The 19,059-nt window shown below is 37.8% G+C and overlaps 1 protein-coding gene across 1 annotated transcript in view; it reads left to right on the forward strand.

The window, feature by feature from the left end:
• Positions 1-19,059, forward strand: part of LOC121322621 (alpha-1,6-mannosylglycoprotein 6-beta-N-acetylglucosaminyltransferase A-like) — a 97,923-nt gene that overhangs the window by 42,038 nt on the left and 36,826 nt on the right. Inside the window, exons 4-8 of the mRNA XM_041262789.1 lie at positions 10,794-10,870; positions 11,865-11,954; positions 15,220-15,291; positions 16,295-16,456; positions 17,338-17,507. Of these exons, the coding sequence (XP_041118723.1) occupies positions 10,794-10,870; positions 11,865-11,954; positions 15,220-15,291; positions 16,295-16,456; positions 17,338-17,507 (571 nt within the window). The remainder of the gene's footprint in view (positions 1-10,793; positions 10,871-11,864; positions 11,955-15,219; positions 15,292-16,294; positions 16,457-17,337; positions 17,508-19,059) is intronic.

The following is a 19,059-nucleotide window of genomic DNA, read 5'->3' on the forward strand; positions in this document are numbered from 1 at the left end:
TGAAAATCAAGTAACACAAGCTATTTCACTCAGTGTTGTTTCTTCTTTATCCAAGTCAAGGTTGTTATAATAGCAGAAAACGCTAGTGGAGGCTTTGAGTAAATTGTTGATGATCATAATACATCAGAATTTAAAAAAGACAGCAGTATATATCTAGCTATATCTAGTATATATCTAGCCTTATAGCCTGGAATTAAAATGCATTAATACAATGCAATAATTATATATAGATATATATAGATATAGATATAAAAATCTAATCTATCTACACATCCTCCCCCACAACTTCCAAGTGAAAAAAATATTCTAGAAATTTGGAGAAAATGAATTAAAAATAAAAACTCAAATAGCTTGGTGTGTCCACCCCCCTTGTAATAGCAATCCTAAATTAGCTCAGGTGTAACCAAACGCCTTCAAAATCACACACCAAGTAATGTGGCCTCAGCCTGTGTTTAAACTGTAGTGATGCACATGATTGCAGGATAAATTCAGCAGTTCATGTAGGTTCCTTCTGCTGGGTAATGCATTTCAAAGCAAAGACTCAATCATGAGCACCAAGGCACTTTCAAAAGAACTCCGGGACAAAGTTGTGAAAGGCACAGATCAGGTGATGGGTATAAAAAAAAATCAAAGGCCTTGAATATCCCTTGGAGAACAGTCAAGACGATTATTAAGAAGTGGAAGTGTGGCACCACCAAGACCCTGCCTAGATCAGGCTGTCCCTCCAAAGTGAATGACTGAGCAAGAAGAAGACTGATCAGAGAGGCTACCAAGAGGCCAATGGCAACTTTGCAAGAGCTACAGGCTTTTATGGCCAAGATTGGTCAAAGTGTGCATGTGACAACATTTTCCCAAGCATTCCACAAATCTGGCCTGTATGGTAGGGTGGCAAGAAGGAAGCCATTACTCAAGAAAGCCCACCTTGAATCCTGTTTTGAAGTATGCAAAAAAAAAAAAAAAAAAAAAAAAAACATCAGGAGTCTGTAGCCATGTGGCAAAAAATTTGTGGTCTGACTAAAATAAAAATTGAATTTTTTGGCCTAAATGCAAAGTGTTATGTTTGGCGCAAATCCAACACAGCGCATCACCCAAAGAACACCATCTCTACTGTGAAGCATGGTGGTGACAGCATCATACTATGGGGATGTTTCTCATCGGCAGGGACTGGGGCACATGTCAGGATAGAAGGGAAAATGAATGGAGCAAAGTACAGAGAAGTCTTTGAAGAAAACCTGCCCTCTGCAAGAAAGCTGAAACTGGGACGGAGGTCAGCATGACAACGACCCAAAGCTACACTGGAGTGGCTAAGGAACAAAAAGGTAAATGTCCTTGAGTGGCCCAGTCAGAGTCCTGACCTAAATCCAATGAGATTGTGGCATGACTTGAAGATCGCTGTCCATCAATGCTCCCCAAGGAACGTGACAGAGCTTGAACAGTTTTGTAAAGAAGAATGGTCAAATATTGCCAAATCTAGGTGTGCAAAGTTGGCAGAGACCTATCCCAACAGACTCACAGCTGTAATTGCTGCCAAAGGTGCTTCCACCAAGTATTAACTCAGTGGGGTGGAGACTTATCCAATTATGATCTTTCAGTTTTGTATTGTTAATATATAACTTTTTTTCTCAATAAAAACTTTTTTCCCCTTAACAGTGTGGAGTATGGTATGTAGATAAGCGGGGAAAAAAATCCTTTTAAATGTATGAAACTCTGAGGCACTGACACAACAAAATGTAAAAAAGTTCAAGGGGGTGTAGACTTTCTATATGCATTGTATATGTAGATTGATTTGCCTTGAGCTTGGATAAATCGAAAGCCCATGTGATTTGTAACTTGCTACTGTATAATGCCTATAGCAAACTCAAATTAGATCATGTATTGTGTGACTGGGCTTCAATTCAGGCTAAATCACCAACTATGTAATTACTGAAAAGTATTGAAACCTTAATACAAATTTCCCAGTCTTTAATTAAAAGGTCATTGATTCATATTTGCAAATTTGTTTTAATTATTTTTTTTTTTAAATTCACTCTGGATTAAACTAACAGACTTGGATTTGGAATTTATTCAAAGGGAATGGGAATTGACTGTAAAAATACCTGTTGGTGAAGGACCACCTTACTGCACCTTGAAGTACAAGCTGTGTCAGGATAGATTTCACTGGAGACTGAAGTATGAAATATTTTGTTACAGTGTGCAAGCTGTGATACACTGCAGCCTGCTGTAGGTTGAGATGCAAGTACTCCAGCAATGTCAAGTCAAGCTATGCATCTAAATGTAACTGATCTGATCTTTTCTTTTTTCTGACACTACAACAATGTAGGGAGAGTGATGAGTGTTATTTGTCATTTTATTTGTTGACTTTGACAAACGCATTCTTCTCTGACCTTTTCCGGTTTGCCTGCAATATAATCAAGCACCATCTCACGTCCCTCCTGGAATCAAAACGAGCTGAAAAAATTGCTGATCAGAAAGAAAAAAGGTTTAACGTTGCAGTGGATTGATTACATATGCAAAAGCTACTCGACCTTTCTCCTAAACTAATTAAAATATCTGGTATGGGTTTAGTGTCCCAACATCGATTTTGAAGGCGGAGAAGTGTTCAGAGAGTGAACGATACAGTAAAAGAAGTACATGCTGGTAGATCTATTTGGATGTCTCATTGAAGTCATGTCAATTTAGTACTTTTGGGTTCTTTACATGGCCAAAAACAGACTGGAAACAGAATTGAAAATTGCCACTGCAGAATGCACGTTGCAGTCTCAAGCTTCGGTGTACTGTTAAGTAGGGCTTCTTTTTTTTGGTTTTTATTCATTTCATTTTTCGGTGCCTATTTTTAGCTTTATGTATTATCGTTATGGGGGGGGGGCATTCACTATTTATGTACAGTGTGAAATTATTGTTTAGTTATTTATTAAATCGACAACATGAACACACTTCAATGTACCTTCTTTCCTTTGCTGTCTCCCAAAAATGAAATCCTTATGATCACAGGCATATTCTTCTGGAGTTACTGTGTTTAGGCAATTTTTTTCCATTTCGTCACAATTTGCAATTCTGTTTTAAATTCCACGAGGGTGTAAATACTCCCTATCGTGGTACTGTAACGGAGCTTTAAATCTCGCAAGCAAGACCATCTCCTTTTAAATCTCGCAAGCAAGACCATCTTCTTTTAAATCTCGCAAGCAAGACCATCTTCATTTAAATCTCGCAAGCAAGACCATCTTCTTTTAAATCTCGCAAGCAAGACCATCTCATTTTAAATCTTGCGAACATGTTACAATCCTTCAACAGAACTGTAGGAATGCGCTGCCACTCAGTAGTTTGGGTGGGTTTATAGTATTCTCAACAAATCAATGTGAGATTTTTTGTGTGGGGGTGGGGGGTTTATTGGTTAAAACTGAAAATCAGAAGCCCAATATTTATATTTTTGAATATTGCATCTTGTTTCCCCAGAATTTTCATGTCTAATTATATTTGTAAATGATTCTCCTTGCTTATTCCTAGAAGAAAACAAAATAGCTGATCTGAAAGAACTGGTTAGTAACAACTCTGTGCATCTATTTTAAGAACATGCCAGTTCAGTATTTGTGGTTTAAAAAAGCAAAACTAACCATGTTCCTTTTAGAAATAAGTTGCACTGAAGCTTAGTAAATGTGTTGCTTTGTTACACTTTTTTCGCTTCATAGCATATTTATTGTTCATTGAAACAGTCTCTAAACATTTTCAATTTCATTTTTGTTTAAATGCTTTGCTCGAGTCTGCCTGTTGTGTATTGTATGCAGGTCTTGTTTGCTTGGCCACAACTGTCAAACAACTGCAAACATGCAAACACCACAAGACACCAAGCCTTAGTTTGTCTGATCATTTGAAATGATATGCGGTTATGAAACCAGTTACACAGTAATCCAGAGTAGCCTGCTCAGTAGTGAGGTCTCATTTCAAAGACACATGGCTAGGTGCAGGGCCGCACTGTAGTCTTCACAGAGGGGTGTTAGGAAAATGTATGCTTGCTTTTTTAACATACCTACTATACATCTTGGACTTGCAGTATGTAGGTTTTTCATTGGATGCTGGAACCTTTAAATTATGTTGGCTCCTCCTGCTTCTTGGTGTAGAATAGATGAACCAGTAATCAAACATATGTGGCAAAACACAGTACGCATCAACTGTTGAAATGGCATGTGTAGCTAAATGTCTGTTTTATAAAGTATTTCATACTGCTGTGTAAATGTCAGTTAGTTTTTATTATTTCATAGTGGGTCATTACCTGCATTATTCTGTGTAGCTTTTTTTCTCTATTAGAGACTAAGGGATTTAGTCTGAGCCATTTTACATTGATCTTTCTCCGGCATACTTGGCTGAGGTGGGCTGCAAACTGTTATACAACCCTATCTGATAAAAGCTGGGGAAAGCATGTGTCTCTTCCTTAGTCTGTCTTTAAAATACTGTTCCAGTGTAACCTTTTACTCCTAATATAATTGAATGCCTGGTTGAAATAATGCATCTTTAATAGCACTGACATCTCACTGGATATGGCCAGGGGATACGGGTGTTAACACTGCCTTGATAAACATAACCCTGCAAGCCACAAAGTACTTGTGAGGGTGTGTCGAGTGGCTGATGTTAAACTTGGGGACGCTCAACCAAAAATTAATCTAAAAGAAACAAATACTTCATTTGTTAACAAAAATAAACCTGTTCTTTCAACAAAACTATTTACACTGATCCTGGATAATAAAAAAAAAAGGAATTCTGGCCAGAAAACACAATGCTTTTATGCCTAGGCTACTACAGAGGTCAGGTACTAACCTCCAGCAAACCCAGAACTCCTCATACTGACCTCAGTAATAATAATAATAATAATAATAATAATAATAATAATAATAATAATAAATAATCACATTCATTTTAATACAAACTCAATTTACCCTTATTAAAATTGCCAATATTCAAATAATAGGGTTAAGCAAAATGAAACGTTCCCTCTATTGAAAAGGTAAGCTTGACCCCGAAAGAACTGCCCATATCAAGCATGATCCTCAGGCGCATGGTCCCCTTCCCACGGCCTGCCACAGAGAACAAGCAGACGTGCATCACCTGCGCTCCTTAAATCCAATGGTAAGCACCATGTCTAGAACCAATTCTTAACTATCTTAAAACTCACAACCCATTTATGTATAAGCATTTTCATTAGCAAAGAACACTTCAAATATACAAGTTCACTTTACCAGCAGTGTGGAACCCTCTACCCAAAATGATACATTGGAAAAAAATAAATAATAAAACAACAAATGTATCTATTAAAATACAGATTTCATTCTTTTGCCATTCCCCGACTCCTGACCAGCAGATACACACAGCTTGAATACACATTCATTTATGGGGTAGTTTTAACTGTCCATTTACAAAAAGAAAGTTAGTTTTTAAAACTACTATGGGCGGAGAACCGCATTCTAGCAGTGATGGAAAAACTGCGTCTCCTTACTACAGTCAGAGAGAGAAGTTACATTTCTCCATCACAGTATTCATGATTTAATCAGCAGGAAAACTGCTGGGAGAACAAACATGAAGTGAGACTTGCTGTTGACATTGCCACCCTGACCAATTAAACTAGAGTTGACACTAGTTTCATTTTACAGCTGAATACAGAAGCAACTAGTGTTGTAAATCGAACCCTGACGTTAACATCGATTATTGTGCAAACGACGATTATCGATCATTGAGTTAAAATGCTTAAAAAATATTTTAAAAATCCCTCACAGTAACAGTTAAATAGTATTAAGTCCTCTTTTTATAGAGCACGATATAAAACGTATTCAAACAAAACCCCATGTTTTAAGACATGTTTGATAAATACATTGGAATTTAAATATAGCACTCTCCAGATTTCATATTCCTGCCGTCACTAGCTTTTGTCTTGTGTTTAAAATCTGACAAATTTCCGGTGTAAACATAACGGTAAATTATGAAAAAGAAAAAAAAAAAAACAACCACAGTGATCAAAGGAGAAAAAAAAAATTTGAAAACTACATTATTATGGCCTATTCACATGTTAATAATTCAATCTCTTTTTTTTGTTTGTTTTGTTTTGTTTATTTGCTGTTGGTTACAGTGTATGGGGGGGGGCAGAGCTGTACTGCTACCTCTCGCATCCACAGGCTGGCGAATAGTGGAATGACTTCTAGATATAGAGGTTAGCAGTGATATAAGCGGGCTTGCCCGTCGAATAAGCAAGGTTACCAGGGTGCAGTGCGAGTAGTAGGTGGCACTAGTACTCGTTAAAAAAAAACAAAAAAAAACTGCATGTACTCATTGACGACCTTGTGACATGGCAGGTACAGGTCGCCTCCAACTATGGGTCAAATAGTGAGGGTCTGGGCAGCAGCAGACTTTCTATTGTAACTTGGGCGGATGACTGCTTTCAGCGGCAACGGCTGGTTATAAACAAAAGAAGGCTAGTAATTGGTTCAACTGATGAATGGCTTCTTCACTGCGAGATGGAAAGACTAGGGAACCTACCATCTTATTTTCCCAAACAGCATTATGGACAAAGACATCACAAAGAAATAATTCCGGCTCGGACGTCGCCTGGCTAAACAAGGTCCGTGTCCCCTGTTGAGCGACCAGGACAGGGTTGAAAAGTTGGTGACTGGAAGGACAACAGGAACATCGACGACAAGATTGACGAAGTTGAACAAACAAAACAACCAAATATAGCTGCTTAAGCAAATACGAATAGGAACGTGGAATGTACGGACGATGCTACAGCTGGGGAAGGTGCAAGTACTAGAAAGAGAGCTGGAGAGACTGAAAGTAGACATACGTGGGTTAGGTGAAGTGCGCTGGCAAGGTCAAGGTCATTTCAAAACTCAAGCAGTACATACTATAGTATACTCGGGCCGTGATATACAAGGTATGCATGGTGTGGCAGTGTGGATACACAAGAAAATTGCTGGCTCTGAACCAGTCAGTGAGAGAATTCTTGTTATACGGGTAAATGCAAATTCAAGTTTATGGACCAGCTTCATCTGCCGAACAAGATGAAGGTGCTGAGTTTTACCAGGATTTCTCAGATGTCATAAAGCGAACACCAAAACAAGATGTCATGCTCGTGACTGGTGACTTTAACGCTAAAGTTGGTGCACGAGAACCTGGTACAAATAAAACAGTGGTTGGACCATATGGATTGGGAGAAGCCAATGAAGCAGGTGAACGCCTACAGGAATTTTGTACTGAACATGAATTGGTTTTAAGCAACACTTGGTTTAAACATCACAAAAGACGGCTTTACACATGGATGTCGCCAGACGGGCAAACAAAAAATCAGATTGATTACATTGCAGTTGCTCAGCAATGGAAAACAAGTGTGACCAATTGCAATGCATATCCAAGTGCAGACTGTGACTGATCATTAGTTACTGCTAGCAAACTTCAGTATACGATTAAGAAAAAATAAAAAGCAGGAAAATGCATCACCACTGAACCTTGAGGAGCTCAGAGGAGACAAGGCAACACAATACGCAATTGACGTAACTAATAGATTTGAAGCGTTAGAGATGCTCCAAGAGCAAACATTACCAGAAGAACTATGGAAAAGCATCAAAAAAGTACTTCTGGAAGTGGCAAAAGAGACAGTCGGCAACATCAAAACTCCGAAACAACAGACATGGATATCTGAAGAAACTTTCTCTTTGATCGAAAAGAAGAGGGAATCAAAGCAACAAGATCCAAAACGATATCGAGTGCTGAAGTCAGAAGTACAACGGAAAATTCGTGCAGACAGGCAGAGGCAACTAGACAATATCTGTGATGAGTTAGAGGAGGCCAACAAAATGGGAAACATGAGGAAACTTTTCCAAGTAAGCAGGTCAATTACAAAAAAGTTTAAGCCAAGACTGCACTGTATAAAATCTGCAACCAGAGAAAATCTTGTAGAAGCTAGACCGATTGCAGAGCAATGGAAAGAATATTGTGAAGACCTCTACAACAACACCAAAGTAGATGGGGTTCAACATGAGTTTGACAAGTTTGAGTATGAGCCACCGCCTCTTAGGTCGGAGATTGCACGAGCCATCCGTCAGACGGCAAGCCGCAAGTCAGCAGGACCAGATGACGTCCCAATGGAGTTATTTAAAGAAGGAGGAGAGACTGTGCTTGATCGGTTACATAGAATTTGTGTGGCTATATGGGAAACGGGAGAATGGCCAGAAGAATGGACATATTCCACTTTTATCCCGCTTCCCAAGAAGGGCGATTCAAAAGAATGCACAAATTACAGAACAATAGCTTTGGTATCACACGCAAGCAAAATCCTCCTCAGAGTCATATTGGAACGGATCTGAACTAAAACAGAGTGAAATTGCGGATGAACAAGCTGGATTCCGGCGAGGAAGAGGCACAAGAGATCAAATCATTAATCTCAGAGTCTTGATGCAAAAGCTTGATGATCATCAACAACCATTGTTCATGTGCTTCATTGATTTCAAGAAGGCGTTTGATTGGGTCTCGCATGACAAGTTGTGGATAACCATGATGAATATGGGATACCCTCCACACTTGATCAATTTAATGGTGAAGTTGTATAGAAAGCAGAGAGCTAGAATCCGGGTATTAGGAACACTATCAGAGTGGTTTCATGTAAAAAAGGGTGTCAGGCAAGGCTGTGTCATGTCACCATATTTATTCAACATTCTAGCTGAAATGGTTATGCGTAAAGCACTTGATGGTTTCGCAGGAGGGATTCAGATTGGGGGCCGTCGAGTCTCAAACCTCAGGTACGCCGATGACATCATTCTACTGGCCAGTTCAGAAATGGAATTACAAGAATTGGTTGATCGTTTAGACAAAGCCAGCACTGAATACAGTCTCATGATAAATGTTGAAAAGACCAAAGTAATGAGTCTAAGGGGAACAACATGCAGAATATTGATTCAAGGTTCCAAACTAGAACAGGTGGACACCTTTCCCTATCTTGGGTCGCTCATTACAGAGGATGCTGAATGTACCAAAGAAATTAGAGCTAGACTAGCTAAAGGCCAAGGTGTTGAAACAACTCGAAATAAGATATGGAAGCGTCACAACATTTCTCTTGGAACAAAGTTCAGACTACTGAAGACTTTAGTATGGCCGGTGGCAACATGTGGTTGTGAAAGTTGGACCATCAAGAAGAAAGATGAGAAAAGATTACAGGCTTTTGAAAAGAAAGGACACAGGAAGATTTTAAGAGTCTCTTGGGTTGCCTGAAAAACAAATGAATGGGTTTTGTCCAGAGCGGGTGTATGGAGGGATATACTGGACAACATCAAAAGAAGGAAACTGGTCAACTGTGGTCACATTACACGGAAGGAAGGAGACTGCTTGGAGAAACAGATATTACAAGGTACAACACCTGGTTCACAAACACGAGGGAAACCAAGGACAACATGGATGGACAATATTAGAACATGGATGGGCCTTACAACTGAAGAAGCGACGAGGAAAGGTCAAGACAGAGTTCATTGGTGAAGATTTGTACGTAATGTGACCAACCCTCGGATCGAGGAAGGTTGAAGACAAGACAAGACAGTGTATGAACTACATGGCCCAGCTTCTGAGTAGTTTTTCGAGATTTACAATTATACTGTATTTACAGTTTAGTGTCCGAGGAGATCTCAACTGATATTGATAAGCGAGTAAACCTTTTGCGAGTGTCCAAAATTGTTTTTTAAAAAATACAATACTTACTGTACAATATTTTTGCATTCTACTGGTGGCAAACCGTTTTGTACAACCTGCAATGTTTCACTGGATCACATACGTCGAGCTACGATCCGGCGGATTTAGACAGACAGCAATCAAAAACGAGAAAGGTTGTGGATAGTGCGCTGCTTCAAAACGAAAAGGTTAAAAAACAACAACAACAAAAAAAAAACCTTTTCTGAAACAGCAGCATGTGACAACGTAGTAATGTTAAATATTATTAGTTTCCCTCAATCAGTTGGGACTGATTTAAAACTAAATATAAAATACATTAACAAAGCAGGTTACATTTGATTTCTGCATTCGTCATCCTGTATTTGTTCACAGACGCGTATTCTCAGTAACTTTTAGAAGCAACGACACAGATTACGTTCTTCACAGTACCTTAATATATACAAGACACATGTTTAATTTAATGGAATATTCGATTCAAATATTATCAATTTATCGTGGGGTCCCAATCGATAAATAATTATATAATTATCGTTACAAGCCTAGTAGCAAGCTGATTGAAAGGTACATGTATGATGTATTATAATATTTTGGACTGGACAAATGGGATAGCTTCATGAGGCTATTTTTAATTAAACCAGTAAAACAAACGGGCTATTTCATAAGCTTCAAAGGACCCCAGTGCCTATTGTGCTGAATTGTTTTGTGGATGTTGTTTGCACTTCTGTCCACCAACTTCTACTTGTCTCCAATTGTGAAAGGCTAATGCCCCCCACTGCCTAGTCAGGTCTTAACTTTTTACAGTATTGTTTAATACAATGGAAAAGGTTTGCATTTCACGACAGGTTTGTGAGAGTGTGCAGTAATAGAGCTGGAATCAAATGAGATTTAAGTAAAACAAAACAATACTTAGTTTAACTCCGGCAACCTAAGAGCAGTTAAACAGTCCTTTTTTACTGTATGAACCACAGATGAATACGTCAGCATGTTGGCATTTGGAAGTAGCCTGATTGGAGTTCATTAGTAGTGTAGCACTAATGCTAATTCCATGTTATATACTTATTGTGTAAGCTAACCTCAATGTGTTTTTATTTTCTCTCCAGATCTCATTAATGGGGCCCAAGAACAGTGTGAACTGCCTTCCATGGATGGCTTTCCTCACTGCGAGGGCAAAGTGAAGGTAAGCCAGAAAACCCCATGTCTTATCTCTGTTGAGAGCAGATTCTGTTTCTATTGATCGTGTCTTCTCCAGGCTATTATTCTATTTTTAAATTAGCAGATGCTTAACCATCCAGCTAGATAATGTGGTGGGGGAAAAAAAAAAACAAAGAGTTATTATTATTATTATTATTATTATTATTATTATTATTATTATTATTATTTTATTATTTTATTTTTTTTTTTTACAATTATTTACACACACACACACACAATGTAACAAAACTGTTTCCAGATGTCAATCTAATGACAAACAAATTGCCTCACTGAAGTGTCAGTGTTAATTACACCAATGTCAACTTTTCTCCTTCATGCTGTTCTCCATATGGGCCGCTGTACTGTCTTTGGAGTTTGACCTAACTGGAAAAAACTATTAAAATTAAATGCATCTTCATCATACAAAATAAACATGTATCGATTCACTGGCTGTCAGGAATCACTATGGGCTGCTTACAGCAGATGTCAAAGTCATTGATAAGCAGTTAGGGTCGAGACAGCTAGCGCTCTGATGCTGTCAACTGTACGGTAAAACCTATTCCCTTTAATGAATTCATCTTACATTAGGACACTTGAATGGATTGACCCACATAAATTGGCCTTTTATCTTGGTTGAAGGAGGTATTTATCAGTTCCATAAATGCAATAAAAATGAATTCAATATAAAAGCACATTTCTTTAGATTACATGCACTCTGTGTATTGTGTTAACATTCGCCCATGAATTGGCTCTTGTGTGGTCTTTTACATTGGCCCTCTTTCTACCTCCAGCATGTTTAGTGCCTGTAAACTAAGTTAGAAAACAAGCTGGAGTGCAGATGTAAAATGTGGGCAGTGTCTCCATGATGAACCTGATAAATGATTGGTGTGTTTATTTCCTGTCCCTAGTCATTCATAGTAATACTCTCGTGGTTGTTTTTAATGAAGTCTAACTGCATGCCTGTCTCTTGCACCCGGCAGTGGATGAAGGACATGTGGCAGTCAGACTCGTGTTATGGCAGCTATGGTGTGGACGGGTCCACCTGTTCTTTCTTTATTTATCTCAGTGAGGTAAGTTACATTGCTTGTTTTGTTGTGGCAAAATAAGCTGTAGTGTACAATGCATTTTTAAATAATGTTTTTATTTAGAAAAACATGAAACTGCAATGTTCTAATTGATGCCTGGGGAACAGAGTGTTCTTTTGAGAAATGACTGTTGCATCTCTTAATTATACTTGCAGAGTTACAGAAAAAAAAAAAAAAAACTATCGTGTTTGCAAAGATAAATGCAACACAGTGGCCCTCCTATCTCCAGTGAATTAGCCAAGGACACACCATGCTGTATGCACTGTTTAGAAAATCTGCAGAAAATTAACAAAAGCCTTCAGTTGCAGTGAAATATACAGTAGCAGCCAATCGTTTATGGAGACAGTAAGCTGCCATTAACCTTGAGGCAGGACCAGGTTAAAATCCAACGTATTTCATCTGGGGTTTAACTTTCAGCACCAGAGGTTAAAGGGTTAAATGTTTATGGATGTAAGCGTGAAAAGAAATTCTAATTCAGTCGCAGATGGAGATTTATGGGCTGTGTTGGCTGCCAAAGATAACTGTACTATGGTATTGTGAAATTCAAAAAAGGTAATTTGGCTATTCAGCATGTTGGTGTGAAACTGAGTGATGGATCCTAACTGATAATGTAGACTTTTCCACAGGAAAGGGAACTGTATGAAACTTGTATGTATTGTGGAATCTGAACCTGAGAAGCAATATAAAAGTGCTGCACAGCCCAATTTCGCCAGACCATTGCCAACATCTAACTTGTGAATTTATTAAAAAAACAGAAACAGAGATATGTCATATTAATATATATAAAAAAAAATAAGTATATAGTGTAACCCACTTAATATCCCCATTACGGTGCAGAGTTATTTGGGGATATAATGTGGATTGGGATATAAACAGGGTCTCATGTTATCCTATGGCGTCTCCACGCAGTAGAAAGTAAGGGGCATTTAAGCACTCCATATTCAACCGTTTTGCATATAAACAAAGAAAACTGAATATAATCCATATCTGCACGTCTTTTATTGCATTATTGTACTAATATTACAGTACTGTAACATCAAATAGGTTTTTCTAAAGAATGTTTACTTTAATTAAACAATAGCAGAAATTAATTATTTGAGTAGATAGCTCAAACAAACGCAAACAATTGCTGCATACTTTATTTAGCTAGCTGACATTATATCAGTGCAGGGGGAAACCAGTCCACTAAAACACTTACTGCACCGTAAGCTTAAGTTTATTGCTGTACCTAACAACTCAAACAACGCTATTTGTACAATCTAATAAAATCAGAAACAACAAAGCCAGCTGCAGTTACTATATAAAACGTTAACATTAGTTACTGTTTCTTTGAATTTCATAGCTAGCTGTTGCTAGTGAAAATGATTAGCCTATACTAATGTTAAACACATTCCGAATTTTTTTGCAGTGTTTTGATGTGAAATCTTTTTGGTCTTCCTTCACAGAGACCTATAATTTCCTGTTTCTGTGTGTCTGTCAGATTTTTCTTTGTCGAGTAGACATTTTTGCTTGTAGCTAGCTATGTACAGTACATCAGGCTAGTTATGTAGACAAAGTCAGTTTAACCAACATTTTGAAGGAGTGACTTCTGAAGTAACGCCCTTCCAGTACCGCTTTTGATAGGGTTTACACAATGTTTATTAATCTAGGGATAGTATAATTGGTTAAGCAGTTTATTTAAAATGGTACACATCATCTGCACACCTTTGGTAGACGACTCAACAGGGGATAATAAGCGGGGTTCCTAGTGATATTAAAAGAGTTAATTTAACATAGAAACCTATGATGAGTGGGGAGTGGTTTTAAAAAAAAAAAAAAAGATAATAAGCGGGTTGGGATATTAACCGAGGGGACAGTAACCGGGTTGCACTGTATTGAATTAAGAAAGCATTTCCTTCGATATCTTTACAGCTAGCACAGCTGTTTATTAAATCTTACTGTCTCACTGACACATTTTAGGATCTCAGATTACTTTTGGTAGCACAATTTTTCTACAGTACTGTAGCAGGGCGATAGGAAAGACCTGCTTAAATATATTTTGTTTGTTTATTTTTAGAACGGGGTCACCCCCTCAGACCCTGTTATTTGTGTATTATAAATTATTGATTGTATTTTATTTTGTTTATAGATGACGGCGAACCGCTGTGTGTTATATTTGTTTATTATTTATTGTATGACGGCGTAGCTGTGTTTAGTTTTGTTATTGTTTTGCAGCGTGGATGGGATGCTCCATCCACATTAAAAACCTTGTATTAATCTGTGGCTGTCGGCTAGTGCATTGTTAAACTATCCGGCAGTCACACAAATTAACGAACTCGTGCAGATTGTGGCCGAGGGGTAGTATAATAATTACAAACTAGTTAAACCCCTCGGCCACGGTATTTAAGCCTGCAGCTCTCCCTGCTCGGGGTGGGTGTTCGGAGGAGGAACTGGAGAGGAGAGAGAGAGATTTAAAATAAATAAGGATCAGTGAAGGCAGTTGCCCAGCCTGACGTTAGGTCTGTTTGTATTTTGTGTTCGTGATTTGTTTTATTTCAAACCTTTTATTTTGCTCTGTGAGCAAGTGTTTATTTTTGTTTTAACAATTTTTATTTATTTTTGTTATTAAATAAAAACGGCACACGCAACGTATGTTGTAAACTGCAGCTACCTGACCTTGTGAAGCACAAATACATATTCTATTGGAAAAATATCACGTGTACCATTTGAAAACTTAAATCTTTTTAGTTTTTTCTTTTATCTTTTTAAAAAATTTTGTTTTGGAATACTTTTGAATGAAGGTTTGATGCCCAAAAAAATCAATTCTGCTGATACTATCTTCTGAATTTCAAATAAAACCTGTCTGCTCCACAGCTCTGCACTGTGCAAGCCCTTCAGTCAGATGAAAGCAAGGTCACTTTCCAGCTTGACATTTCTCCATTATTATGAAGTATCCCTCCATGACCTGATGCAGGCATAACAAATCATTTAGTTTCAGTTTATTTGTATTCATGTGTGTTTCTTGTTTGCATTTCTAAATGTGCTGTTTTTGCTTGTCTCCTACCTTACATACAGATTCTTACAATGCATTTTTAATATTTACACTAACTAGCATTAAAATAATCCTGGTTTGGTGCTAAACTGGGACACACTCCAGTTTATCCAGCGTTCCATTTTAGTTATATTTCCTCTGTCCTCGAGTAAGATATTTACCAGCTCTTGTATGCGTTCTGAATTTATTTATTTATTTTTTTGCTTAATTTACAACCAGGTTGAAAACTGGTGTCCTCGTCTTTCATGGAGGGCAAAAAATCCCAATGAAGACTCTGATAAAATGACAAAGGTAAGCTGCAGAACACCCCCAGACCTCCAGTCTGCACTGCACAAAGACTCCTCCACCGCCAGCCGTAGAGTAGCTTTATCTATAGCTGATTTGATTCCATACTGAGGGAATCATGTGTACTGCAGCTCAGAAGGACAATATCTATTGGCAGTTTGCGAGTGTATTAAATGATAGCTCTTGGCAGTTTCTTGTTTAAGGGTTTGCTATAAACTGTAAATTATCCATCTATAAATGTTATAACCTGTTAAAAACAATATTATATAGTTAACAGTAATACACTACAGCAATACAGCATTAAAGACCGTTTAATAAAAAAAAACAAAAAAAAGAACTTTACAAACTGACAGTGATTTACACTCTGAATGTTTCATTAGAAATTGCAATAAACTGTTCTTGGTTAATGATTGTCAAAAGCTTTCAGTAACCTTTTATAAACAGATACTGTCTATAAATATACCACCAGATAATTATTGTTAATATTGTTAGTTAAACAATTGCAGACATTTATACCGTGGAGCAGTTAAAGGGATCTACACATTGTTTTAAATGTTTTTTTTATTTTTTATTTAATGTGTTGTCTCGAAGGTATCTCCTTGACTTTGTTATACAGTAAAATGCATTGTAATATACAATGTTACACCTTTACACACAAATACATACGTTATATATTTTTCTGTTGCCTTTTCATACAGTAATTGTGTGTGGACCTTTTTAGCTATAAACTTTCACAGTACAAATGTCTGCAACTGTTTTGAAAATGAAAACTGATTTTCTGTCACAGTGATATTTTCAATTATTCAGGTGCTAATGAGTATCACTCATGATGATTACCATCTGAAAATCATTTCAGGCCTAGTACCTTGTAGTAGGTACCTGGTATTCACTGCAGAGCCCTAAGTTAGTTCAGCCAGCGGTGAGCGGGTTTCTCATCTAAGTTTAAAAGACGAACACGTTCTTCGATGGAAGGCCACTTGGATTCTCTCTTACCTCGTCCTCCCTGCAGTCTGAAATCCGGATGGGTTTTGAGGAGCTGTACAGAGTGATGTCCAGGCGTGAGGAATTTCGCTGGATGATGCTGCGGATAAAGAGAATGGCAGATGCTTGGATGGGAGCCATCCGATCCCTGGCTGAGAAGCAGAACCTTGTGAAGCACAAGCGGAAAAAGGTGGCGCTGCTCAATTACTTCATTCATTGAATCGTTAGTCTGCTCATGTGCGAGATAACCCCAGACCCACTGGCTGTGTGCTTGCTTTGGCTACATCCGGTATTGTAGGTCTTTGTCTCTAGGAGACTGATGAGGATGATGATGACAGATACCTGGTGTTCTAAGCCACAGTATCCGATTCAGACGCTGCTGTATCTGTCAGATCGCTCTATATTTTCAAGAGGCATGTAAATTGCATAAAGTAGAAATTATGACTGTCTGAATCAAAAATATTCAAAGCACCACTTGTAAACCCCAGACTGTTTTGCAAAACTACCCAGTGATCACTGCTTGCAACACTTTCTCTGTGTGTGCAGTGCATGTTACCACAAAAAATTGGTTTTACTAGTCATCTTAAAAAAAAAAATTATGCAATTTTGCAGCATAACCACTGTAACCAAATATTGTATTTCATTTCAATATCCACACTAATGTATTCCATAAAAGGTACAGTCTCTTGAGGAATAGTTTTTACTGCATGTTCATAAAATATATTACAAATATCTTTGACAAACGTTTTGACTAGATGTGAAGACATTGAGTAAGCTTTCTAGTTTTAAAAGTTTATCAAATAATTGTATTTATACATATTGTACCATTGACTGTTTTTGTAGTTATGAAACAGTTTTGGTACACTATTAAATACTGGGGTAAGACTGTTAAAGTCAAGTTCACACCTTCAGGTTTTGTATTGAGAGCTGTGTGTAAAGATTTGCTGACTGTAGGAGTAATGAGCAAATGTACTTAATGTTTCCCCATACTGTGGATTAAAGTGATGGGCAGTGTAATATCCTGAATTCACAAAGAAACTGTTAACATGAGTTTGTTTTTCTTTCTTCTAGATACTCGTTCACCTGGGTCTCTTGACAAAGGAATCAGGTTTCAAGATTGCGGAGAATGCATTCAGTGGTGGCCCCCTGGGTGAGCTGGTCCAGTGGAGTGACTTGATTACAGCCCTGTACCTACTGGGCCATGACGTCCGGATCTCAGCATCACTGGCTGAGCTGAAGGAGTAAGCATATCCATTACAGTTTACCTAGTTGTCTAGTACAGTAATTAAAAGAAACATGTTCGAATTTTACATGCCTTAAATAGAGTGTGGAATTTAATGAAAGACTAAATTATAAAAGCTCTGGCATTTTATTTTCGAATAGGGTTTATTCATTGTAAATGAACACTGTTCGTTTTAGCTTGCCTTTTTGAGTGCCCAGATTACTTACAGCCCTTTTCGAGAAAGAACAGAGCAGCCATTAAATAACAAGATGATGATGAGACAGATGTATCAGGGCAGGTGCTGAGAGCCTTTCAGGTGGCAAACCTTGATGTTGAAACCTCTTCAATCCTGAAGTACCCAGGAAAGACTTCAATCAAAAAGACTTCAATCAAAAAGTGGCAGCTTGGCACTTATGTGAAAGATTGGTGTCCTAAATAAATTCCACATTTGGCAAAGCAGCATCTAGCCCATTATTTTTCAGTGAGCCTAGAATTCCTGTTTTTATCGCTGTCAGTAAAAATCAAGGGGTTAAGCCACAGTTAATGAAACATATACTGACACTGGGTGTATAGAAATTATTTAAAATCACATTGTCAGATCTTTTGATATATGTTACACTGTGTGTGTAGAAATGATTTGCAGTATGACAGAAATACATTTCTATAGTTATACCGTTTTGCATGGTGCAAGGTAATACATTTATTATCCTTGCCTCTCAGGGCAGGCTTCCCAAGGCCAGTTTGGCCTGTGGTATTTAAATGTGTGTTCTGTTTATATGTGTGGATTTATTTTTTTATTTGAAAATTAGCAGAGAATAAACTTTTTATTTGGCATATGAAGTATGCAAAATGATGACAGAGCTGTAGTGTGTGCACAGATCCATCCTTAATTAAGTGAGATCTGTTAAAACTGCTCTAGCTGTTAAGATTAAACCAAAGTAAAAGTGCAAGGGGAACAGTGATATTTATCAAACTTCTCCACACATGGAGGCCTGTGTATTTACATGGTGGAAGATTATCCATGTGGTCACCAAGGAAGGCCAGTCATGACACCTTAACTGAGAGATCCCAAATCTTCACATGGTTCGAAGCCTGACCCCAAATTAATCTTCACTACCATGTCAGTAGCACAAGTGGTGGTTACCTGATGGTACGAGTGAAGAAAATAAACCCTAGAGAATATTGCATCTGAAAAGCAGTATCCATCAGGTTTGGTTCAAATTTGGACATTGCAACATTTGTCACAATCAAGGCAGTATGTACAGTATAACATTTGTACAGTGCCCCAGTTAAACTGGAAGGCTTGACTTCCTCTGGGAAATTCCTTACAAGAGTCCGATTCAACTGATCGTCATGCATACAAGTTTCAAGGACACTTATTACCTTTTGGTTTAATAATTAATAGACGGCACTCTATCTGTAAAGTCTTCAGCTGCAAGTTAAAGGAATAGATGATGCCCTTTTATAGTGTGCTTCTGGTACTACTACAAAGAAGAAAAAGTACTAAAACCAATATCGGGTAATCTGGTTCTAGTTAATCTGGTTCTAGTGTTTAGAAATGGATCTATAGG

The sequence above is a fragment of the Polyodon spathula genome, chromosome 11 (assembly GCF_017654505.1).
Source record: "Polyodon spathula isolate WHYD16114869_AA chromosome 11, ASM1765450v1, whole genome shotgun sequence".
Classification (NCBI taxonomy): Eukaryota; Metazoa; Chordata; class Actinopteri; order Acipenseriformes; family Polyodontidae; genus Polyodon; species Polyodon spathula.